This window comes from Buteo buteo, chromosome 4, assembly GCF_964188355.1.
Source record: "Buteo buteo chromosome 4, bButBut1.hap1.1, whole genome shotgun sequence".
In the NCBI taxonomy this organism is placed as follows: domain Eukaryota; kingdom Metazoa; phylum Chordata; class Aves; order Accipitriformes; family Accipitridae; genus Buteo; species Buteo buteo.
In genome coordinates, this window is record NC_134174.1 from 15536775 (window position 1) to 15564034 (window position 27260).

Genomic DNA, 27260 nt, shown 5'->3' on the forward strand with positions numbered 1-27260 from the left:
TATGGCTATAGCAGAATATTCCTCGGAGATGGTAATACATGGCTTAGCAAAGAGGGATGTTACCGCGAGTGGTGTTGGGGTACAGTGATCATGTTAAAAAAACAAACTAAAAAGCTGCAGCACACTCTGCTAGGCAGAAATAAGCAGTTTGGTAAATTGTACAAAACAGTACAATTGAAAGAAAAACAGGATCTATAGGTGGTGACTAAGCTAAAGCAGCACTCCAGGTCTTGGGTTTTGGCTCTGTGGGAAGGCTTGGGTCTTCATAGCCCAGGGCATGTCCCAGGAAGCCTGACCTCCCTCATACATTTATTCCATTGGTATTTTTAGGCTCAATTTCATATTCCCTTTTTGCTTTCAAAATATGTTGTCTCTGGTGGGTAGAAATCTTCTCATATACACACTATTAGTTTTCATCATATGTACTGAGTGACCTGGTGTTGAGGGCAGCAAGTACTCCAAGCCAGGATGTCTGCACAGGTACACATCTTCAGCCTGTGCCTGGGCAAATTCTAGCACAAATTGAACGTGTTGCAACCTGTGGTATAACTAAGGGTTAGAAATACTGCTCTGAATTATTTTTTTATCCCCCCCCCCCCCCCCCCCTTATATAGATGACTGATTACTTTTAATGAGATAATGACTAAGTGTACTGGTCACAAGCAGTAGTGAGGATGAATTTCTAATGGGAAACATGCTATGTGTGGCATGCAGCACTGTGTAACAGAATGCAGCAGCGTAACAGAATGCACATTTAAGATGGAAAAATTCAATACAGCAATGTGTTCACTTAATACATTTATGTTCTAACATGAGACATTAATGTGTAAGAAGTGATAGATTTAAAAATAAAAAAAAAAGCCCGAATCTCAAACAGGCTGCTTGGGTGGGAAAAGTAAATACGGTCTCCAAGAGCAGCATTTCATTTCCATTAATGGGCTGTGACAGCCCGTTTCAGTGCGTTGGGTCATTGGTCTAACACATCAGACAGGCATTTCATCTTTTTATTTTCACTGTTAATAATTACGTACAGCATCAATTATTCATAAGAGCTGAAATCTCTTAACTGATAAAGTGGGAAAGATTTGTTTGCTTCTCTTTTGAGGTTTGTGTTATGACAGGTTAAATAACCAGCCAACTTGCAGCATAATGACTGGCTGTATGTACATGTCAAAACATGACCATGAAAGTGTGCCGCTCCATAGTAGCATTTTAAAAACAAATGTATTTAACATCAACACTAATTATAACCTGGAAATAATGTAAAAATCCTGAAATAATATATTAGAATCTCTGTTTATTAAATGTTTTCATGGACTCCATTTATAGCATTGCTGATTCCCTGATACCATAGTGATTCATTTAAATGGATACACAGAGTTTTCATCTTCAGCAGAGCAAAATCCAAGGTATTTATCCACATATTTAATTCATGTTCTTGTGTGGTGACATCTTAATAATCACTAAATTAATTTGCCAAAAATTTTACTGAGCTTTTTTGATGCAAGTTATCAAGTCAAGCTTTTTGGGTTTTGAAGAAATAATTTGTGGCTTATTACTGTGTAGTCGACAGAGGGGGAGTGAGGTAGGAGAGTTTGCTGTTTGGTTGTGGTTTGAAGTAGCAACTTGTGTATCACCTGGGTGATATGTGTTAGTATGTGGAATGAAATACGTAAAGAAGAGCAGCGTTCTTCCATGCTGTTTTTGGCAGCCTTTTTTTTAGGATAGTTTCTGTATTTGTAAGAATGAAGTAAGTTATTGGGATTCTTCATCTCAGCTTCCTTTGAAGGTTATCCTAGGGGACCACAGAATCCTGTGCAGTCCTTGGAAGTGCGTGGCATTGGGTTTGGAAAGGGGCGATCCTAGTGTACTAGCACATAATTCTGGAAATATGAGCACCAGAGCTAAATCACAAGGAGTGCAGGGAAATTATCCAGTCTAGTTTTCAAATTATTGTGACTATAAGGCTTTCCCAGCTTTCTTGAGAAACTATTCTAAAGTGAAATGGAACTCATTTTCCCAACTGGAAAATGAAAAGAGGTAATCTATAGAGCCAATAAAAATCTCAAAATTTGTTTTTGACTAACTGCATTTTAGGACCACAGCCTCTTGTAAGTTTAGTTTATTTTGTTGCTTATTATAAAAATGGGGATAACAGGATATTCTGGTTTCTGTATATTTTTATTCTTTTACAGTTGAGTTCATATCTTCAGAGGTAGGAGTAATTATGTATGTAATTATTGTAGTACAGGTGGTTTTAAAATGTGTAGATGTCATTTTTCATAAAAAAAATAATAAAAATCTTAGGGCATCCCATCTGATGTAGCTATTTTCTCTCACCAACATCTACTTTTCTTGCAACAGCCAAATTATTCTCTCTCGCTCTTTCTCCCAGTAGCACGTAAATACTACTACCACTGTAGCATGATTTCTTCCTCATCTTGTGCTTTTCAGTCTCTGTCTACAGGACTCCCTGAAAGCATGCATTTACTTCATGTCTCACTGCCTGCATTCTGCCTGTGTATATGAATGCATGTGTATGTATGCATTCTGTCTGCTTGGGTACATAGCAGCTGTGACTCCTAAGGGAGCACGCTCTTCCTAACAGCACGTACTTGCAATGCCTTCCAGCAGCACACCCTTCTTTGGATGGAGGCAGATCCCTCCATGTGCAGATCCTACCCTTTGAGGAGCTGTGGGTTTTCGTCCCCGAGGAAAATCAGTGTTTTCGAGGGGACTTCAGATTCTCCTAAGATGTGAAAGTTTGTTCATTGGGAAATTTGGCAGCAGTGTTGCTGTCTAACCTTTCAGGTTCTTTGGCCGAGTGTTACAGCATGCACCTGTGTGGCCATGATTTACCCTTCCTCCTTGTGCAAAGGCCCAGCCTATGTGCTGTTCTTGAATTTTGTTTTTAATAAAAAAATCATCTTTTGAGACTGACTTATTTGGTGAGGGAAATAATAAAATTTATCTTACATATTTCATCATTAGGATATTACAGTTGCTGTTAAATTTCCAGAAATTAAAACACACTTAGAAAGCGATGCTCTATCTAACTACTGTGTTGCAAGGGCTGTTCGTTTGTCTTCCGAATAATAGTTGCGTGTTCCCTGGGCTCATCCCGTCTCCTCATTCCTCACAGTCGTCACGGCCTTTCACAGAGAAAAGACGAGAACCATTCTCCATAGACCTGACAACTCCCTCCTTTGTCAGAGTCATTTCTTCAAACTGTCAGTGAATGTACCAACCGGAGTCTGATAAATAGATGGAAGAATAGCTCTTCAGAGTAAAGTGAACCATTTCTAAAGTTATTCCAACTGTAACAAATTTCTTAAGGAATATAGAGATCTATATTGTACAGTTTTATTACATAATTTATGTAATTTAATTTAACTTGAACGGCTTGATTTTATTATCTTCCTGAATCTGCGTTCTAGTACTATTTAATATTTAGAGATTCTAAGCAAGAAAAGACCATGTACCTTGACCTTGGGTATGATACTGACTGTAAATACAATCAGCTGTTAATTCTCCACTGTTAAATTATCTTTTGTGGATAGTCTGTGCCGTTGTGGATTACCTGTGCCATGCTACGTGTACTGGTAGTGCTGCAAAAGCACAGCTGAACTGCTTTACAGCCAGCTGCAGTGCTGCCCCATAGCTACCCCTGTGCGGGGGCAAGTTGGGTGCCCCCATGATGTGCCTGCAGAACTTGGCACACAGAGGCATCTGGCTTGAGTTAGTTTTGGGAAGACTGTTTTTTTAGCTTGGGCTCAGCACCAGCCATGTTGAACCTACAGCAGCGCTGGAAAAGGCAGCTATGCCCCTGCTGAGACTGGCTGTGGGTGACTCCCGTGGGTGAGAGCACACGAGGTGGTGGCAGTGGTGGTCCTTGTTGTTGAGATTTTATGAGGTCTTATTAGTGTGAAGGTGCATTAACATAGTTGTATTATAGTATGTCTGTCTCAACCTGGGAGTGGTCTGAAATAATCATTCTACCTGGAATAATCCTGAACTAAAGTGAAAGTTTCCTGTGATGGAGGGAAATTAGAGGGGCTCGAAGTTATTACTATTGTTATTATCCATGGTGTTCCAGTCTATCATTGTCCTGCGTAGTGGGCAGTTAACTGTATTTCATCCATTTGGGACATGAAAACAGAAGTCTGACTAAAGCATGTATTTTAAAGAGGCATTCATTTAGATTTGATTTTTCTCTTGTTCTGATTAGTTCATTCTAATCTAATAATCTGTTTATGAAAGACAACAAGCAAATATTAATTTGCATAATATAGGAATGTGATTACAGTAGGCGTAATTCAAAGTATTTCTGAAAGTTGCTGGACCTCTGAGAAATAGGTGAGCTTGGAACTGAAAGCATGGCACTGTAGTGCCCATGATGCTCATCGGTTGAAACTTAGCCTGAGATTTTGAGATATGTGATGAAATACCATGAGTAAACCAGGAATAACACTTCCGAAAACACTGGAGTTAAATTGTATAAAGACATGCAGTGTGTTGAGAGCAGGTTCTTGGTCTGTTGTGGAAATCTGGGCTATGTTTAACCCACTGACCTCAGTGAGGTCCCTGAGAGTTTTAACACTGCTTTGCCCTCAATAGGTTAGAAAAAAATGCATGATTTGGCTATGACTTTTGTTTCATAACCTCACTTGGGGCATTTGCATCTTTTACACAAGGATAATACACTATGGTGCAGATATTTCTGTTTGCGTCTACCCTTTAAGACACATTGGGGTAAATACAGCTGGGTTTTTTTTGGGCTATGGGCTGCCAAATTTGAGGGCTTTAGACGTGATGGCTGAATTTAAGTTTTTTGTTTGGTTGGTTTTTTTAAGGGGGTTTAGCACTTTGCCCTATGAAGAAATTACAGTGGCTAATTGAAAGTGGGGCTTGTGGAAAGTGTTCTGATTTTTACTAATACTGAAGATTAATCATTAATCTCCTGCCAGCCCTCGTCACTCAGAGCAGGCATTTCGGCTCTGTGTATTTTGCTCTAAAAGAGCATTGCCTTGAGTTGCCATGACTGTGGCCTGAGCAGTCTCCTGATGGCCTCCGTGCACCAGAGCGGCTGCAGGGAGTGCTCACGCTGGCTTGGGCACGTGTGGGCTCCCATGCACTCTGCAGCATGGTGCAGGGTTGTGTGTTTGCCCTGGTTTGCAGACCTGCAGAAAGCATCAGCTTACAGGTCTGGTTGTCAGAGAGTGCTTGAGCACATCCTTAGCAGCCCCTGATAAGCAGAACCTCTTGTTAAATCACAGGCTGACAGTCCCTGACTTCTTAGGAAGGCTGCATGTCTAATGTCTGCGATGTGTTTAGCTTCTTATTTTAGGTGACATTAATGGCACAAGAATCTCTGACAGTTTCTGAAGCAAACTTGACTCTGAGCACTTAAGTTGAGAGTCTGCAAAAAGGGACAGCTCAAGCTATCAGACAAGTTAACCATGTAGAGGATGCCCAGTTAGGGATCCTTTATTAGCATTACCTTCTCAGTCTTTGTGCTCTGCAAACAATCCTGTAGACTCCCACTTCCTCCTCTACTTAGAAAATTATGCTGCTTTTATGGTCTGTTTTGCAGAGTTGTTGTGATGACTGGTTAATGCTCATAAAGAACAGTGTGAGAGGATAGCGGGGAAAGGAGCAATGGTTAGACAGTTGTCAAGTGACGGAAAAATTTTTAGTGCGCCTTTCATGTAGTTTGATGATGTTTTTACAGCCTATGTTCTTGGTGAATAGGTACATTAAAACACTTCAGCTTCTTTTGATCATTTTTCGATCATTTCTGTTTACTTGATCTATTACAAAATATTTTAAAAACTGTACTTTTGTACAGTCATCTGAGCAAGCATTTGCAAACATCAATTTCGGTCACCAGCAGGTAACATTTTAGATGGTGGAATTCTCTCTTACGTAGAGCTAACAAGAAACCAACTTTAATATGTCATGTAAGGATCGATAGCTTGCATGGTTTCAAATGATGATTTATTGAAAAGTTTGTCAAGATGCAGACCCCTGCCATTTCTCCCCCACCTTTATTCATTTTCCCCTGTGTAAGTTTGTAATAGATCTTGGCTGAGACAAACTAGAACATGAAGAGTCATGTTTAATATTGGAGTGACACCATGCGCTTAAACAAGATCCTCTGTGCACCGCAGTACATTACTCAGTTGCAGTGCAGCGCTCTTACTGTAAAAAAAGATCAAATGTCACTGGACATGTTCTGAATTTATCTGCATGCCAGTTTACCCTTTTTGGGGAAAAATCCCTGGATTTTGCAATGACGAGGTTTTGCAATCCATGTTTTTGTTACTTTTACATTTTGTACAAGTCTGGAGTGGTGGTGGTGGTGTGTAGCTGTAAGTTACTATAAGCAGGTTTTTTTTCTTCTAACAAGTTGTTTTATTGAATCATTCTGTGCAATCAACCCTCAGCACAATGTCACTATAACCTTTAAGATAGATCATATTTTTGCTGTAGAGTTAAATTCAGTAGCCACGTAGGTATGGCCTCAAGCGCATTCCCTTCCCAAGTTTACCCTTGCTGGAATATTGTGGAGCTGTGAACTGGTATGTGTCGGCAGTGTTGCAAGCGGGGTGTTGTCAGGGATGGAGTAGCCCTCTGACAAGGCTGCCTGGGTTTCTCATGGGAGCGAGCAGTCCTCGGGCACCCTACAGAGCCTCACAGCCAGCTGCTTTCTGCTGTGCCTGCAGGCAGGCACCGAAACTCGTGAGAAGCCGCTTGCGGACGCAGCTGGGAGGAGAGTGGTGAGCTGGGCTGTTGGGGAGCGGCTGCAGCAGCAGAGTGGGAAACACAATACCTAAGCACCGCTTCTTGTGCGTGCGTGTAGCTTAGGGCTCGAACCCATAGATGTAAGTGCAATATCCCTGTGGCCTGTGAGCGGGATTTCAAAGCTGCCCTCATAGTTAAACCTGGATGCCAAGACTGTCTCTTGGCGTGGTACTCTCTGGCTGCCACTTTCACTTGAGCCTTGTGAATCAGGACAGTCATCTCAGTCCAAACCTAAGAGTCAGCCTAGCCCAGAACTCCGTAAGGACAGTGGCTAAAAAAAGATATCCAGGGAAGATGATAAGTAGAGACAGAGCGAGTAGTGCTTTTTCCCTGGAAATCTCTCTGCTGCCTCTGATGCTCTGTGGCTCCAGGAGAAGCATTTAATATCCCTCATTGAATATTTCTGCCATCAATTTGTCCATTTGTTTCCGAACGAAGACTTTCACCTCCCGACATGTTTGAAAGATGATTTAATTTATTTTTTTTTAATGGCTCCAGCAAAATGATCTTAGGCTTTCTTTTGCCCACCTTACTATGCTTATCCTGCCAGCCACTGTAGCGACCTGGTTGACAATGCATCTACTTTGTAGTGAAAATACCAGCTAAATTTCTGTAGGGCTGTGCTGGTTTTGGCTGGAATAGAGTTAATTTTCTTCATAGTAGCTAGTATGGGACTATGTTTTGGACTTGTGCTGCAAACAGTGTTGATAACACAGGGATGTTTTGGTTACTGCTGAGCCCTGCTTACCCAGAGCCAAGGGCTTTTCTGCTCCTCACCCCACCCCACCAGCGAGGAGGCTGGGGGGGGCACAAGGAGTTGGGAGGGGACACGGCCGGGACAGCTGACCCCAACTGACCAGAGGGGTATTCCAGACCATAGGACATCGTGATCAGCATACAAAGCTGGGGGAAGAAGAAGGAAGGCAGGGGGAGGGGTTGGGATGTTCAGAGTGATGGCGTTTGTCTTCCCAAGTCACCGTTAGGCGTGATGGAGCCCTGCTTTCCTGGAGATGGCTGAACACCTGCCTGCCCATGGGAAGTGGGGAATGAAGCAAATCAAATCCTTGTTTTGATTTGCTTGTGTGTGTGGCTTTTGCTTTACCTATTAAACTGTCTTTATCGCAGCCCACAAGTTTTCTTACTTTTACCCTTCTGATTCTCTCCCCCATCCCGCTGTGAGGGAGGTGAGTGAGCGGCTGGATGGTGCTTAGTTGCCCTCTGGGGTTAAACCACGACAGGCGCTGATGATTCTCTGAGACCTTCTTTTAAGCTAAGGCTTCTGTCTTTATAGGCAACAAAAGTATATTGTGAGTTGCTACAAGAGAAATAGAGAGTAGTTAGTTTGCTCCATAGCAAAGAACTGTGGGTGCTGCTTCTAAATCTCCTAGTAACACATTTGGATGACCTTCATGAAATCCAAGTCTGGGGAAGAAGGCTTTGCCTGGTTGCTGCTCAAACACTGATTATTCATGTGAGCTCAAAAATAGTTGCTTATCAAGGTTCTGACATTCTTGCTATTTTTTTTTTTTCCTAACAGTAAATAATTTGTAAAATTTATTGTAAAATAAACTAAGCTCCCTGCAGCCAAATAAAAGAGTGAATTTAGAAGTATGTAGCTGGAAGTAGCTGAAAAAGGACTTGTCTCTTCAACAGTCCCAGTAACTTGTTTCAAAGAGAAGTAGTCTCCAAATTATGTTAGTTTTGTCTTAGATGTTCTTTTTTTTAATGTCATATTATTTTTTTTGTGTTGGCAAAATGCGCTGAGGTAGTTGTCTAGAGGAATAAAATCTCCCTGTCTTCAGGTGGTGTACAGAACTGACAGCCAAAGCCGAATACCCTCCCTGAGTTTGGGGAAAACTTTTGAATGGGAGCAGAGCACTGTTTTATGCTTTCTTGTTAGAAATGTGTCGGATTCCAAATATTTGTTTTATATGAGCACATCTGCTGAGAACTGCTGCTAATTTACATGCTAGAGGTAACAGCTCAGCCATCTGATGGTGACAGTCATGATTAGTGTCCTAAAATGAATTTGGTCTGTAACCCTAGTGACAAAAGGAACAGTTTTGAGGAATGAAATAGCCCCCTGTATTACAAAACAGTAGTTGCATAAAATATGGTGTCTGCTCTAATAAAAAAATGTGTCTAAATTTCTTGTCTTTTTATTTAAACGAAAATATAAATTGTTGGGGGGAATTAGAATTCATGTTTGAACATAACTTTGCTGGTTATGTTACTCTCTTGTTTGTTTATATATATGTTTGGAGTTTGTCATAGCTTATTCACCAGAGGTTTCCTTGTTCATGACTAGCACTCTGAACTGCTGTAGACAGGTTTCCCAGTGTATTTCTTGCCACTTGGACCTGTCACTACTGTATGTGCTTGCACAAACCATCTCAAACTGTGGTTCAGAAACTGTAGCTTTGCTCTGTTTTTTTTCCTCCCCAAAGGAATAAAAAGTCAGTTTGCATGTCAAGCTGTTACTGTCTTTCCTGTTTTCTCAGCAATTTTTTTTTCTCTTTATCTTGGCTTAGATGTTCAAGAAACGATGCATAACTCCCATGTAAAATTAAGTGGGTTAAAATAAAAATGTTCAATATTTTTCATTTTTCAATTCTGTGTAAACATCAAGAGCAATTTTTAAGGTTGAATATTAATAAGCACTGTAAGGGCATACATTTTTAATGTAGCTGCTGCCCACATTTGAAATTAGGTCATTCAGATTTTCTTCTTACTGTTTATTCCAGCAGTTAATGTATCACATGAAAGTAGAGTTCAAGACCAGTGTTTTATACTAATTAGAAACAGACTGAAGGTTGTATTTGGAAGGCAAAACATGAAACTTTATTTCTTTATCTATTTTATCTCTAGTAGCTCTTGAAGAAGCTGGTAAACCTGGAAATTAAATAGAGGCAAAATTGTGTGTTTTAAGATGTATTTTGCGATCTCTCCCAGTTGGAATCAGACTCCTGTCTTGTTTCCAAATGTCTGCAGCACGCAGTTGGAGGTGTGCCAGGATGGCACAGTGCAAAACAGTCATTTGCACTGTAAAACTGGGGTTTGGGCGGGAGTTGGCATTGTTATTGGCTTACCCAAGGAGTTTTAAAGGTTAGTCAAAGCAAAAGTTGATCTTTCAGATGGGATTGTAAATTAGTGTTTTCCTCTGTAGGAGTATCTTTGGTGCCAGATTTCTAATAGGTGTATTTTGTAAAAGTAAAATTAATTTTTTACACCTTTTTTTAATCCCTGCTTGCGTCATTGTTTGCAAGATGCTAATTTCTGTGCTCTCAGTACATAATGGCAATGCAGATCTAAATATTTCACAGCCAGTAGCGAACAGCAATAAGTAACAGTAACTCTTAAGAAGCTGAAAATGGTCTTGAAAGCTTACTGGTTACTATCTACCATATCTTTTGCAAAGCTGCTAAAAGTTTAAATGTGTATGATGTTAACATGGGTTTCTATAAAGACACAAAAATAACAATTAACAGATTTTTGTAGTTGTTGCATTTTGAATGAAGTATAACATTGTTACATTTAAAGTGTGTTAGACTATTAAAAAAAAAATCTAACTGAAATGTCATGTTTTCTTTCAGCTCCAGTGATAAACCGATTCACCAGACGGGCATCAGGTAGGTTGGATGAAGTTGCATGTTTCATTGGTCTACGTAATAGTTGAAACATAATGCTGACGGTGATTATCATGTAAAACTTAATATGACATTAGTCAGATTTCTTTAAAGATGACTGACTAGGTTTACCTCAAATTTATTATCTCGTTTACTAAAATATGTAGCCAAGGTTTCAGGTCACAGAACTTGCATGAAGCCTTCTTGTTGCTGTGGAATTTATGAAAAACCTAATCTTTTCTTTTTTCCTTTAACGAAAATAATTCTAGTCCTTATGGAACTGAACTTTGAAAGCAAGAACTGAATGTAATCTGTTGCAGGGCTGTCTTGCTTACTTCATAGACAGCCTGAAACAGCAATTTGGTGATGATCTATGCATGAGAAAATGTACAACCATGCTAGAAATCTGCCTGTGTTTTTCAAAACCGAGCTGGTTTGTGTACATGGTGCATTGTTCTGCTGTGCGGAGCTGGCAGATCAGGTCCTAGAAGCAGCATTGCCATGGTGGCGGCGTGTTCTGCTAGGAGTGCGCCTGCCTAGCTTGGTGCCGATTTGTGTATTCTTCAAGTTAACTTGGTTTGTGCCAGCTCAGAGGACTATTCACTTTATTCCATTACATGTAACAGATCCTTCCAAATTATGTATCATTAAAAATTAATATTCTTGGCCTCCTCTTAATATTCTGCTTTATCATAGTCTTTAGGCTTCATTTTTGAGGGCTTTTTCTCTTGAAGCATGAGGCCCAGAACCTAAGTCTTATTTGTTTGAAATACTATGAACCTGAAAGTGGGGTGTAAAAGCCACCACTAAATGTAATGAGTCTCATGACTGACTCATAAGAGTCAGCAGAGCGGGAGATGTGCGTTGTTCCTAGTCATCTCAGTATGCTAAGTTTAAAATCTAACTATCAAATGCTTTCTGTTTTCAACTGCAGATCATTTCTAGTAAATGTAATGAAGTTTGTATTCCATAATGCAGTAGGTCTATCCAGACTTCTACTCTTGCCAGTTACAACCTCAGTCAGATAGTTCCTCGTCAGTATAAAAATATTAGTGGGGATCTTCAGGATTACCGAAGAACTGTACGAAAATGGAGGTTGTGTTTGAGGGATTGGTGCATAGCATATGTAGCACAAAGTAAGAAAATGTAATGAATTCCAGGTATTCTCATGTTTTAAGTAATAATAATACTTCATGAGGTACTGTAGCATGAAATGAAAGGAATGATTTGTTAACTAACACTCAGTAACAGTGAGCAGGACTTCATGCAGATTATGTTGCATGTTTTAAGGAAAGTTTTACTGTGACTGATTGATAGCTGACTTTAATGAATGCAGTCCTTAACAGATGTGTGATAAGCTTTTGCATTTCAGTAGGAGAGTTTCATTGTTTGAAAAGCTAATACTTGCTCAGGAAAAAAAATCAGTTCTTTTAAATATTCGTTTAAAAGGAAACTAAAACATGTTAGGAGCCTGAAATTTTCACACAATTATTTGGGAAGTAATTTCCATGGTCAGTTAATATTTCTTGTGTTTTGGTCTTGTGGAGAGGTAAAATAGAGTTATCTTATTCAGAATAATGAGTCAAGTTGTATGGTATGGTCCAGATGTAAATCATTTGATAAACTTCAAGCTGGAACAAGGTAATTCTGCAGTCTACTTGTACTATTTTATTATGTTTCTGGCAGCTTTAATAGTCAAAATAATTATTTTTCATACAAGAAAGTGCATGAAAGGTGATAGTTCTTACTTTTCTTCTTAAATACTAAATGACTACTGGAGTGGTACAGTTCATTTAAGAAACTTGATTGATAAAATATAAAATTAAAAATATGAAACAGACTATGCTGATAATACAAACATTTTGCACTGATGTTTGCAGTCCTAACCATATTTTTAGATACTTTTTTTTTAAATTGAACAATTGTTTGGATACATTAAGGTAGTCAAGATACGTTGCAAGTGGAAAAGCCAGAGAGTAGCTGGTTTTTTTACGCTTGGTAGCTTAATAGCATTCTGTAATCAAAGTTGATTCGCATGTTTAGGAAATGAGAGGCTGACCAAATGAAATGTAAGGTTTTTCTCAGATATGGATTTCTCTTAATTTTAGGCTATTTAGCTAAGAGCTGTTGTAAAATTTGAAATGTGCAAGATTGTTGATTCTTGAGTGGTTTTGAAGATTTGCTTCTGATGAACATTACTCCAAGTTAATGACGAATATTCAGAGAGTTAGTTGTAGCATGTGGTTTCACATTGAATCTGATCTGGTGATACTGCAGACTTATTCAGAGAGATTTTAGCGTCCCTGCCTTTGTCACGCCTCTGCCCATAGGTTGTCTCTACTTCCCTTGCGTAGACCTAGGAATTGTGCTACCTGAGGGTGCATTGATTTAGAGAAAATAGAAGTACAGGAGGTTTTCGTGTGTTGATTTTCATTGCATCTCCCAACTGACCTGTGCTGTGGCTCCCAAATAACTACATCTGAAAGAGGGGTATTAGTGGCTGCCTTTAGCCAGTGGTGGGATGGAGAAAGAGCTGAACGACTGACATGAGTTGAGGAAAACATCCAATGATATCTGCTGCTTTTTGAGCTCTTGCAGTGATAAACACAGAGAAGCCAGGAGATGACGCATATTTCTTCACAAAGAACAATAATTCTCTACAGTGGATATCTTGATTTTGATGTTTCTGTTATTCTTTGGATAATGCCTAGTATTTTACTTGGTGGCATAAGATATAGTTATTTTTCCTAACTAAGCTAGAAATTAAGCAGCCAGAGTTTAATTGCCGAAGCACCTGCTGAAAATAATAAAGTAAGGCATTTATTATTTAACAGCTGTTCCTGTTAACATGCTGTGAATGTATTAGTGTACTGTCATTGGTATGTAGAGGATAAAGGCATAAGTAAGCTAGGATCAATTAATTGTTCTTGAATTTAAATTCTTAAAATTTATTGAGTTACCTAATTTAGTACCTCTTCTATGTGTTTATGCATATGTGTGTATATATGCAATGTGGGCTCTATACATAAAATACATATATACCATAGTGCTGATGACATAGCTACTTATGGGCTAGTTAATAATGCACTCCACTGTTCTAGGCTATGCACAAAGAATAATAGATACTATAGTCTTAAAAAGATGAGTTTAGCAAGAAGAGGAGATTAAAAATACTTTATAGAGCTAGAATGAACAATGAATGAGACAGCTGCAAGTATTTAATCCTTAATTTTTCTTTTAAAATCTGGTGGGACTGAGATGAAGAGAAAGGAGAAAAACTGCTGAGGCAACCAAGAAACTTGGATGGGAAGAAAGGGGGGCATGGAGGTAGAAGCAGCATGAAGTAGAAGAGAAAGCTGTGAGTATGTTCATGAAGTGAAAAATGAGTAGAAATTCCTGAACAAGTTGAGGTAGCCAAGAGGTGCAGTTTCTGAATATAGACAGATAGTTTCTTGCTATGGATGAGATTAGTTTTCATCCATCTAAGTATGAGATACCTAGGGATAGAAAGCAAATGTGGTTCTGTATGTTAGCAGAAGCATTGAGTTCCTGCTTTTTCAGCATCTTGATGGACAGATAAACAAGTAAATTATCTCATTAAATGCTGGCAGGAGTTTAGAATAAGGCAACAAAACCAGCATGGGTTTGCTACAGAATGAGCTTGAATTTATACTTGATAGATACCATTTATGGAGGCTATTTATACCCATTTACTAGTGTTATATACAAATGTGTAATACTGTCTTAATTAAGAAATAGATGATGGTCTGTAAAGTTACTTCAGTTATGTATTTACTTAAGCTTCTGAAAGCGTGAAGAGAACCTAACTGAGGTTGCTTTGAGTTAGCCTTCTTAAGCTAAGAAGAACTGGTAGATAGGCTCAAGGGCATCTGTGGGGCATCTCGTATTAACAACAGAGATAACTTCCTCATTCCTCTCCCTCAAACAATATCTAACTTCAAAATACCATTTTCATCCTGTGGAAAGGAAATAAATGAAGTTTTAAATTTGTTCTCTCAACCAAATGGGAAAGAAAAGTAGCTTTATTATTTGCCAGTGTCTTCACAAAGCTCTGACAAAAATAATTTAACATAGTCAACAGGCAGAGTATGTAAGTGCTGAACATCCAGGGAGAAACTGGCTTAGGTCTATCTGGAATAAACTTGCAATCAAGGAGATACCACTAATGTGGAAAGAACAGAAGGAAGCAGAGAAGGTGAAAACTTTCAGGCTTCTTCACTGTGAGTGCTGGTAATGACCTCTCCAAAGAAAAGAGAGAAACACATTACAAGTAAATTGATGCTTACATTATACACCTACTGCATCAGCCATCAACCTAAGAGAGAGAATCTCACATGATACTAGATGACATCTCTGTGCAACAAATATTATTATTTTTTCTTTTTTTTTCTTCCTCCCCTTTTTACAGAAATATGGAAGTTTCTCTAAGAACCAAAACTCATTTTACTTAACTCTACAAATTTTAGACTTACAAAGCATCAACAGTTTGAAGAGAAAGAAGGAGATGCAACATTCTCTTTATTCTTAATTGCTTGAGATGCCCAAAAGGTGTGATAATGGACTTGTCTAACACAGATGGTATTTAATTTGAATTGGTAGAGAAGTTGTTGTAGCTCACTTCTGCTCAAGCCTTGCAATTATTCAAATATTTTCCAGCAAGAATTTCTGCAGGTTAGAAATATTTTCTGTTAAACTGAGTCAGCAGAAAACATTTAACAGGAAACCTATGACATTTTCAGTTGTTTTAGAATTTTCAGAAATAAGTAAATCTTTTAATCAAAACAACTGATTAATTTCAAAGCCCCATAAGCTAGTTGTTTTTATTAAAATACTACATACACAGAGTGAAACACTTCACAAACAAGTTAGTGAGTACTTTATAGCATCATTATGTGTAATGATGACATCGGTGGTGGGCTTCCTGTCAGACCTCCAAGCCCTGTGACTGCACAGCTCGGAGCAGGACCGTGCCACTTCATCAGAGACCGGACACTGGCATGCACGCTTTGTCACACACAGGTCACGCTACAGGGCTGTCCCTTTGGTGTGACTGGCCTGTGGCCCTTCCTACTCGTGTTGGCTGTGCCCTCGCCACGCAGCTGTGCGGATGGGTGTTCTCAGCTCTCCCCGTCTGACGCAGAGGGCTCACGCCTCTGCCTGGCATATGATAGATGCCTGCATTTTGGCATGCATTCAGATAGGAGGAGGGGAGGTTCTGCACAGCCCTCGTAAAAAGGAAAATCTGGGAGCAAATTTGCCAGAACAATTTATCTGTTCTTCATCTTTGTGTAAGGTGCCATTAGGAAAAAAGTGACAAGATAAAAGTTTCGGGCTTTCTTATTCTGAACAGTTGTGTGGACTGTGGATTAGTCATGCCCACAGTAGCATTTACATGTATTACTGGTAGTTTTCAGTTCAATGATTTCTACAGAAAATGTGACAGCCTACTTAAGAAACACTGAGGAATTTTACTGAATTTAGACCATGGGAGTCCTGTTAGTGAAGGAATGGGTAACTGCTTTCTGAAATAAGTATGGAAGAACATAGATGATATTAAATTCAATTGTTAACTATAAACTAGTATTTAGGAAGAGCAAATCAATAATGTTAGCCAAGAATAGTATATGCCCCTAGGAACAAGATTTCATTTGTAATTTCAATCTGCTTGAATTATATTGAGATTTTCTTAGAGATTGGCACCCACTTTCCTATGGCATGTTAAAAATTGTCAGAGAAGGGTGGCTAACTGAAATGAAGTGCTATTCCTTTTTATACAGTAAGGCAGAAGCTGGAGTTGTACCAAAAATAATGGTGAGGAATGAAGTAACTGTAAACTCCCCTTTGAAATGCTCAGGTAGGAGGCAGTGTTGTTGTAGAAGCGTATCAAGTTGTAGTGACAGAAGGAACAAGTATAAAGAACTTTATTGATGAACCAGTAATTCCAGTGTAGTTCTTCAAGAAGAGTTACTGGTTCTGCTTGTTCTGCTTGTTCTGAGTGATGAATAACCCCCAAACTGAATTCAAGTGATGTTGGATTCATCTTTGTTCTTTGTTACATGCATGTAGTAAATCCATAACTTAAAATGCCCAATCCTTCAAGTTTTTAAATAAACAGGGACATAGTCAGCTGACATATAGTAGCATCTAATACTAAAACTCAGTTAAGCACTAAGGCTGCCATTGTAGTGGTGAGGAAAACCAGAAGAAAAAGTACTGTCAGAACTTTACAGTGGATCTACATTGCATGGCAGAGCACAGTAAAGAAGGCACCTAAGCTTATGGTAGCACATCAGTGTGGCAAGTTGTGGCTTAGTGGAGGTCACAGAAACAGAATATCTTACCTAAATTCAGCCTGCTGAAGGGATTGTTAGCCTGTGCTGACTTCCATGGAGCTGCAGCTGTACATGGGTGCAGACATGTACCGTGCATTGTGTGAGTGGACATGCCCTTCATTTACGTACTGCTCCTCTTGCAAGGCACTCACTGCTTCTGTTTCATGCAGCTTTCCTCCACAGCCATGCCTCTTCCACCGTATTCTGTAATAGCAGCTGCCTCAATCGCTAATTGCTGAGAACATACTCCCTTCTTTATTTTGTGATTTTAGCACATATGGATTGTATAGTCTGTACTCTCCAGTCCTTACAGAGAATATTGTCTTTCCTTGTCATGGTCTCTCTTACAGTTAACATCATTGTAACACTTAAATCCTTCGTGAACCTCGAGGAATTACCCAACGCCCATTTCCGTTAACAAATGAGGAGTATCCTGAGCTTATAGGAACTGGAGCATCAATATGCAAGTCAGAATGTGTATCACTAATTTTGCCTGCATCAGAAATGGAATGCCCTACATGAAATCCCTGTTTTCTTTCCATGAAGCACTTGGCATCATAACTCCTATGGAGTATAGCTGTAATTGTATGTGCACAGCAGTTTAAAGATAAGGTGATTATATCTCTTTGCCCTGTGGTATGTCTATACTGGATTTTTTTCTGTGTACCATAGTGAAACTTGCAACTCGTATATTCTGTCCGCTCTTCCAGGGTCATCCCATGGCCAATGTCACAGGTAGAAGTGAGCCAGAGTTTTCCCAAGAGTAGCCTCCGATATCAGGTGTCACAAGAGCTGGTGGGACTTGTCTCTGGACTGAGCTTAGGCTGCTGTGTAACAATATGGGCATGGTGCACTGAGCAGTAGGCATGTTATAGCCAGCGGGTCAGGGAGAGTGCTGTGCTTCAGTCTCGTCCTGGTCCTGCTGCAAGCACATGTTTAACTCTTGAGAATGAAGAACTGATTTCAGTGGCCTGCCCCACAACACTTTTGAGTCTGTGGAAAGTTAGCGAGAAAAGCTGCTTCCCACCCAATCCATAACTAAGTGATCCAGCCTCCTTTCTTTAGTTTCTCTTGTGTAGCTTATTTGCTGTGCACTTTACAAGTTCTGCTGCAAATGAGACGGTCACAAAAACAAGGGTTTAATTTGCTCTGTCTAGTCTCCTCTTATATTTTCTGGAAATTTGAGAAAAGTTCCAGTAGAAAAATGATATCGTAATATAGGCTTAGGGATGCTTAGAGAGCATGCACATTTGCTTCCCAGTGCTAACCATTGTTTTTGTTCAGAATGTCTAATAAAATAACATCATGACGTAAAACTTGGAGTACTTGTTCCTGACCTAGTGTTGCCTTGAGATTTGTTGCTTTTCATACAGATCTGAAGAAGAGTTTATGTGCTCAGAAGCTTGTCTGCCTCCTTCCTGGTTCAGTTGTTTTAGCTGTTCTAGTGAAAGATTCTGCCTGTGAAACTTTCTTCTCTAGATTGCATTGCATCTATACCGTAACTGTTCCATACTACAGTGTATAGTTGGACGGTAGTATCTATTCAAAAGAAAACAGAATTTAGGCTATCTGTGCATTACTTCTGGAATGTTTTAAGTAGTTCATTTTCAACATTCACTTATTACTTTATTAAACCTCCAAAATCTGAAACAGATTCTAGCAGGTTGTATCAAAGTGTTTCCTTGTATAGATCATCAGTAGAGGTTGAAAAAAAATTTTTCAGAGCCCATTTATGGAGCAAAGTTACAGAAATAGGCTAACTGTTGCAAATCAATGTCATGCCAGATTTTAGATATGGCTATGCTTAAGCTGTTTTGCCATAACACTTTAACACTAAGCTTAATAAAAAAAGATTTAGTATGCTATCAGGCAAAGGTTGAGGTGGTGGAGGAAGGGAGGAAAGAAGGCAAGAGAAGGAAGGGAGGGAGGGGTGATGGTAGGAATAAATATGTAAGTCTTGTGCTGTGCCATAGGTTGCTATAGAGAGGCTGTCCTAGTTTCAGCTGGGATAGAGTTAATTGTCTTCCTAGTAGCTGGTACAGTGCTATGTTTTGAGTTCAGTGTCTGAAGAATGTTGATAACACACTGATGTTTTCAGTTGTTGCTCAGTAGTGTTTAGACTAAGTCAAGGATTTTTCAGCTTCTCATGCCCAGCCAGCGAGAAAGCTGGAGGGGCACAAGAAGTTGGCACAGGACACAGCCAGGGCAGCTGACCCAAACTGGCCAACGGTGTATTCCATACCATGGGATGTCCCATCCAGTATAGGAACGGGGAAGTGGGGCCGGGGAATCGCCGCTCAGGGACTAGCTGGGTGTTGGTCAGCGGGTGGTGAGCAATTGCCCTGCGCATCATTTGTACATTCCAATCCTTTTATTATTGCTGTTGTCATTTTATAAGTGTTATCATTATCATTATTAGTTTCTTCTTTTCTGTTCTATTAAACCGTTCTTATCTCAACTCACGAGTTTTACTTCTTTTCCCGATTTTCTCCCCCATCCCACTGGGTGGGGGGGAGTGAGTGAGCAGCTGCATGGTGCTTAGTTGCTGGCTGGGGTTAAACCACGACAGAGGCCTATCAATATTTGTCCCAAGGAGGTGGCAGGGAAGGATGGAAATAAACTGATAGTGATTGGCCTAATTTTTTCGCACACAAGTATTTAGGCTATGCTTTGGGGAAAACTTTCTAACTAAACACTTAGTGAAGCAATAGACTAAACTGCTGAGGAATGTTGTGTTCTCTCAGAAGTTTTAAAGATGAGATGCTTTTCTGCAGGGGTAGAGGTGTAATTCATACTGCAGCAGTGCATAGGGTTGATTTAGATGATTTCTTGAGGTTTCATCTGTGTTTCTGTGTTTGTTTAGATGTCCTTGTGAGCACATATTTCTAGACTGCATTTTATAGACTGACTAAAATGTACAGAGTAATTATTTTTAAACTGTGCAATTTGGTAAAGCTAGATAGCAACCTTTTTAGAAAATAGGAGAGTAATAAATGTGTTTTGAGTTCACAGATTACTGCATACACCCCTTTATGGGAAATTGTAATTTTTCCTGCTGTTTTAGTATTACCTTTGGGAAGTATTCTCCATATAGTTTTGTATCAATAAAATTAATCACCGTAGTTTTTTCGGCTATTTGGGCTGATCTTGTTTCAGATATATGAAACATAAACTGGAGATTGGTGTTGAAATACAAATCAAATTGATCTTAATGGGCTATTGCCCAATCAGTTTGATGAAGAGCTCAGATAGCCTAGCAAGGTATAGAGCTGTTAGACTGACTGACCAATTCCTTTAAACTAATTTTATGTGTGTAACTAGCAAATAAGGTGGGTACAGGAAAGTGCCACAATAGAGCTTGTGTCTATATGCTAAGCCCTTCCTGCAGCCACCAATGTGGCCTCATCCATATCGCTGTTTGGGACTGTGCCAGGGCCTGGCTTCCCCTGCCTTATCAGGTACTCAGGTTGGCGTAGTCTCCTGCTCTGCTTGAGACTAGATAGAGGTCTATCTAAGGAGCTAAATTTTTTTCCTGCTTATTTTAGACCAGTAATTGGCACTCTCGTACTTGGAATGCTTTAATGTAGTATCTAATATGTCTTTCATCACCAAACAAATGCATTATAGACAAAGAGGAGATCATCATCTTGCTATGTAAGTAAGTAGTAGTGAATAATTTCCAGAGAAAACAGGTTTTTCAAACAAAACAGACTTTCTGTCAAAATAATTATAGAAACGAGGCCAAATGTTCATATTAATAACAATAAATAAGGCTGTTATTTATCTGCAAGCAGTAGTTTGCATGTGTCAGTGATGATTGAATAAATGTACTAAGATTTCTTAATGGATGCTCTCAGATTGCAGTGAGTGCTGTCAACTAGTTGATATAAAATATAGATTATTTGCTGTTGTATTTTAATTTCTCTTAATTTTATAGCCAGGTTTTTCACATTAATATTTCCTGTCTTCTCTCTGGTTAACATTTGACACACAACAAATTTTTCCCATGTCTGACAACCTGTAGGTCATACCATATTTTCTGTTTTAATCTGCTTCCAAGTTCGCATTCACCATTGATAATCTCAGCGATCCCAATAACACCCCAGAATCTAAACATGATCAGAGAAGCTAATAATCTTCCAATGCTTTTATCAGGATGCTCATAACTCATGATTTTGAAAGAAATGAAATAATTGCTTTTTTTTTGAATGAGTATGCACATCTACTGAAAGAAGTAGGGAGGATTTTAAAATTATTTTTGGACCAGATGTGTATTGATAGTCATTATTTAATAATTCTGATTTTTCTTCTCTAAAACAGTATCTGTGTCTATGATAAGCTCAGCTTTGGTTGCTGTGCTGTTTTGTTCTTCAACATTTGTGTTTTTATTGGGGAGGTATGCTGCCTCCACTATAGGTGATAGAGCATGAATCTGTAGGCTGTAGTATCTGCTTACCAGTTTTCCAAAACTATTCCATTCCGTCTGTGATTTCATGTGGTTTGACTTTCGTGCTATAGAAGATTTGTTCTGGAGAATAAGAGATGGATAAGAGAAGGCATGTTTTACGTAGTGAGTTGTTCAAAATGGAATAACAGTATTTGTGGAACATCTTGCTTAGCAAGTTTTCTTGTAGAACACCATACTACAAATGTCTTGGCCTTTGACCTTGAAGTTTGGCTTAATATTTGGCAAGTACTGCTTCTTCTAAATACTGTGGAGTCAAAGAAAGGGGAAAATTATATATTTAAATATCTTTGCTAAATACTGCGGTGTTTAAAACACCAGATGCCATTTATGCACGTTGTATAAATGAACAGCAGCCTGATGTTTTGCTTCCTAAACACTCTGTGTAAGTTCCATATGTTTTGTAGGATGCACACTGCGGGGTGTACTTCTCAGTTGTTTAAACAAAATGTCCTTTGTCAAAGCACAAGCCCAAGGCTTTCTCATCATCAAACACTCCCTATTTCCTGCACCCACCCCTCTGCCGCCACATAATCCTGTTCCACAGCATCTTTGCTTCATGTATCTTTACCATGTATCTCTTGGATCCACTTCTCCAATGTCTAGTTTGGAGGATATAGACAAGTTTAAAGCATGGGAGGAAATACAGAAAGCAAATATAGGCAGGAAAGATAGCATCTCTGAAATCAGTATTTGTTTTCTTGTCAGTGGGTCCTACAAGTGCCCCCAAAGCTATTCATACTTCTGTGTTGGACATCCATATAAGTTTACCAGCCAAGCAGATCGGTACATCCCAGTAATAGTTTTGTTGCTACCTTGGAAACATATTTGCTTTCTTTAACTCTACGCAATGCCCATTTTCTCATTTCAGATCTCGCTTTCTCTTCTAGATAAAGATTTGAAAAGTTGTCTCTCTTGAAAACTCATTGGAGATCTAATTTTTAAATCTAGTGTGTATGTATGCTCTTTCAAATGGAGTTACTTAGAATTGTGCTAGGCAAGTCACTATTGCTATCATACTATTACTATATATAGTGTTTTAACACTTGCGGATCCTAGCTCATCACTCTGTGCATTACATTTGTTTGGTTTATTATTGTATCAGAAACTAATGGAAATGGTTGTGTGACTGTTGCATACAAACAGTTGGGGCAGAGCAAAGCATGAATAACTAGCTTTTGTACTGTGTGTAGTGGTGTTTTAGCAGCATGAAATGACAGTGGAGCATTGAAAGACATAGTAAGGGACTAAAGACATCCTTCTGCATGCACTATTTTTACTCCTGCTTGATTGTCCCATTTGATTATTAGCTTACTATTAAGGAATCTCCTTAATAGATTTTGAACTCGGGATCTCTCCCTCTGGTTCAATCTTACATTGACTGTGTAAGTCAGAAAGAGTCCTGCTCCCTCCTATGGTGCTTGATCACATGGCAAATGGAGAAGAATTTGTCCATTGTATGGCAATGGTGGTGTGTGTGTGTAAAGCAGGGTATACATAGCTTTTTAGTATAAAATCTGAAAATTGTAGGAGGACTGAACATGAATTTGAAAATCTCTCCGGAGGTTTAGTTTCGGAAATTTCTCTGAATAGATATTACAAATATTTTTCTTCCTTGTATCTCTCTCATCCAAATTAAATCCCTTTTCTTCTTTAAGGGAAAATTAAATTTAATAAAATTTTGTTATAGTACTGCAATGCATCTTTAAGGGTTATGTTGTTAAGCTAGTGATGTAGATCAGTAACAAAAAGGTGAATAATTCCTGTTCTTGTTCTGATCACCATTTTGTGTGAAAGTGAGAAAGATTGTTTTCTGGTGTCTTCACAATCATTGTGAAGAATTATTATGAGCATGTCAGAATGAAGAATTGCTATATGCCACAATCCACTCATGAAGAAAATTGTATGTATGTATTAGTTACATAGAATAGGTAACAGAACTTGATCAGAAAATAAAGAAAAATGAACTTGTCAGAGGAATACATTTTAAGCTGAAATGTTAAAGCCTTGCTTACTTTTCTTGTTCAGTATCAGGCTGCATGGGAACATTAACTCTTTCTCCTCTCCATACACAAGGAAATAATGAAAATGTGGAGATTCAGTTTCAAATAACCAGTCACACAAGGACCCCCATCAGCCTAATCTCAAAGCTTCAGTCAGCCTCCAAAATCATCTTTCATGCTGAACATCAGCTACATGCTGCAACAAAACTGGGAGTTTATACCCTTAAAATTCCTGTGCATGTAGTCTAGTAAGTGATGAGTGCATCTTTTAATGTATAGCCTTGATATTTCCTGCTATCACAGTCTGTGTTTTGGAAATAGAGCTTTAGAGTGGAGCAGTACTGTAGCAAAAGTATGCTCTGTGAGCTGGGGACTAAAAACACTGAAAGGTGGGAGTCCTAAACAAGAATTACTTTCTGCTTCCTCATATTCTTGCCAGTGAGCAACAGGAAGAGACATTGTTCTTCCTTTTTCTCCTGCTAGCATTGGTTTGGGAACTGTTTTCACACCTATTCTGGGTGGGTCTACAGCAGAGTACACCTACCCTTTTATTCTTTTTTTGTCTGTCCCATCATAGTAATATACTTCAGTATTGTGCAAAGACAGTCATGCAGGACACAATTAAATTTTTTTTAGGCATTTTTTTTAACTGGAAGATAGACACTAATCTTATTCTTTATTTTAAAAGAACAGCCCAATTTATGCTAGCCATTTGGGAATAAATTCCTGGGGAATGTCAGCCATCGCCAATTTGGGGCTGTTGTGGTTTAACCCCACCAGCAACTAAGCACCATGCAGCTGCTCACTCACTTCCCCGCCACCCAGTGGGATGGGGCAGAGAATCAGGGAAAAAAGGGTAAAACTCATGGATTGAGATAAGAACAGTTTAATAGAACAGGAAGAAAATTGTAACAATAATAAAATTATAATAATAATAAAGGAAATGAAATATACAAAACAAGTGATGTACAATGTACTTGCTCACCACTCACTGACCGATGCCCAGTTAGTTCCTGAGCAGCGATCCCCCCTTAGGCCAGCTCCCCCCAGTTTATACACTGGGCATGATGTCACATGGTATGGAATATCCTTTTGGCCAGTTTGGGTTGGCTGTCCTGGCTGTGTCCCCTCCCAAATTCTTGTGCCCCTCCAGCCTTCTTGCTGGCTGGGCATGAGAAGCTGAAAAATCCTTGACTTGGTCTAAACACTACTTAGCAGCAACTGAAAACATCAGTGTGTTATCAACATTCTTCTCATACTGAATCCAAAACATGACACTATACACCAGCTGCTAGGAAGACAATTAACTCTATCCCAGCCCAAACCAGGACAGGGATTTAGGCTCAAATAGACCAAGTCAAAGAATCAGCCATCAGCAGACAACAATGTATATGTGTGTGTATTTATATAAAACAAGGCAAATATGGATCCCTGTGTAAGGCTTACCTGCTGTTCTGTAGGATTTTTAGGCACATCATATGAAGTCAATCTCATTTTGTCATGGTCAGTATGGAGGAATTCTACAGATGCAAGACAACTAAGAAAGGAGGAAAGAAATACTTACGCCTACTGTGCAGCATAATTACACTGAAAAAGATGAGATCCTAATCTAAAAGGCCCTCACAAGGTGTGCCCCTGGGATCAGTTTGTTGGACCTTAATTATAGAGGACAATCTAAATTGTTGTCATGGTTCAGTAGTGCTCAATGACACCGATACATTGTTGCATGTTGGTGAAGACTACTTTTTCTAATTAAATTACTTGCTTGCATGAGTCAAACCACGTAGGAAGGACAAGTATGGAGCGCCCCATACTTGATCTTAATAAGCTCCATATTAAACCAACCGAGTTGGTTTCTTTCATATGCCATCTAAGAAACTGGTCTGCTGTAAGAAGGAGGAAAGGGAAGTGGTACAATTTTTATGCATCAGCTTAAGAAACACAATCCACATATAAAGGATGGTGTGGAAAAATACTAAAAGGGCTGTTAGAGAACTGTGATCAGGCAGCTGTCACAGTAGCAAAGCAGAGAGCGAGAGGACTAAGGCAGTGTGACATTTGCTGATACACTGGGTTAGTAAGGATCTAGAGGAGGAGAGTAGGAAGTCTACGCTTGATACAGTCACAGAATTAAGTGGGGTTTCAAATCCTTTGCAGTACGCCTACCACCAAGTGCCCAGCAGCAGTCTCGTTGGGTGTGAGACATCCTCATTTCCTGCACTGTGCACATTCCCATCTCTGCAGAGAACCAGGTCTCAAAGGGAACGAAGATTAAAATGCATGATGACATAAAAGCTGTGCTGCATAAAGGAGACAAAGACTGCCTGCTATTAGAGACTGGTTTGCTGCAGTCTGACAGAGGTGTTAACCATGTGTATCGCTATGCTAATACTCGATACTTGCTGATGCGGTTGTGCAGCTCATGGTATCCTCACACCTGACTCTGGATGCCAGTTGCTTAAACCTCCTGAACACGACTGTGGAGCAGTCAAGAAACTGTAGATTTAAGTTTGAAAGTAACAGGAATAAATTCATTCCTGTAGATGCTCTGGCCCCCACAAAGATGGAATATTACTATCACCTGACAGAACAAAAAGCTGTCCTGACAAGTCTACATGAAAAGCAGTTAATTGAATTCACAAGTACATTTAGCTGGTCATGACATGCTGGAGCTCATAAACAAATGTATGTGGGACTGTACCGCAGATCACTGGGAATTACAGCTCAGGTGCTTGTGATGTAACAGAGCAGCAGTATAAATGGTGTCTTGAATAAATAAAAGTTAGAAATTAAATAATCTGTGTAATTGTTCTCCAAATGGTTGTGAATGGTGTGTCTGGAATAAGCTACAAGAGTGGACTCTAAGGGACAAGAAAATAAATAAAAAAAGACTCCTGCCCTTCTAGCATAAGAGCATACATGGAACACAGAGGTCTTGATCTGAGTTGATGGTCAGCCCATGGCAGTCTCAAAATACTCCAGAGTGTGTCTGTGGATGGAGGAGAGTATACGAAGTAGAGAAAGGATGAATACATGTGTGCATGCTCAGATGCATGCGCTCTCACATGCATGCAGCTTTTACCATATGTATGCTTCTTTTCTATCTGTATAATACTAAATCATACAATATTTGTGGCCCTGTGTGCACACGTACAGGCATGGCACACAACCTTATATTTTATGTTTTCTAGCTTTTTAAATTAGATAAATCTAGTGGAGTATACTAAGCGTGTAACATAGCGTAGAGATGCTTTAACAGGCACATGGGGTATGTTCATGATTTTGTTAAAAAAGAAATTTGCTTGGAAAGTATATTTAATAATAGATACAAAACACTAAGCAATAGTATTTGCTAAATTTGCCTAATAGCTGTAATATGTTTCGTCACATACTGTTGTTCATTTATGTATTCTTACTTTTTAAGTAGAATTGCTTATGTGTTTTCTTTTTCAATACTTCCTGTGAAATCTTAATTTTGTTGTCCTTAAAGTAATACTCTGTTTCATTTCCTGTGGCAGGTAGACATTTACTTATTTTTTTTCCTTTTATTTTTAGTTGGTTTCTATTGTTTGAATTACATTTTAAGTTTCTGTATTGGGTTTGCATGGCAAGGTTTTGGTACTGGGGGGGCTACAGGGGTGGCTTCTGTGAGAAGCTGCTAGAAGCTTCCCCCATGTCCGACAGAGCCAATGCCAGCCGGCTCCAAGGTGGACCTGCTGCTGGCCAAGGCCGAGCCAGTGAGTGACAGTGGTAGCATCTCTGGGAGAACAGATTTAAGAAGGGAGAAAAAGTTTCTGCAGAACAGAAACAGCAGCCAGAGAGCGGAATGAGAACGTGTAAGAGAAACAGCCCTGCAGACCCCCAGGTCAGTGCAGAAGGAGGGGGAGGAGATGCTCCAGGCGCCGGAGCAGAGATTCCCCTGCAGCCTGTGGGGAAGACCACGGTGAGGCAGGCTGTCCCCCTGCAGCCCAGGGAGGTCCATGGTGGAGCAGATCTCCACCTGCAGCCC

General features: G+C 39.4%; 1 protein-coding gene across 1 annotated transcript in view; it reads left to right on the forward strand.

The window, feature by feature from the left end:
* Nucleotides 1-27260, forward strand: part of PRKAR2B (protein kinase cAMP-dependent type II regulatory subunit beta) — a 98240-nt gene that overhangs the window by 24122 nt on the left and 46858 nt on the right. Inside the window, exon 2 of the mRNA XM_075024852.1 lies at nt 10398-10433. Within this exon, the coding sequence (XP_074880953.1) occupies nt 10398-10433 (36 nt within the window). The remainder of the gene's footprint in view (nt 1-10397; nt 10434-27260) is intronic.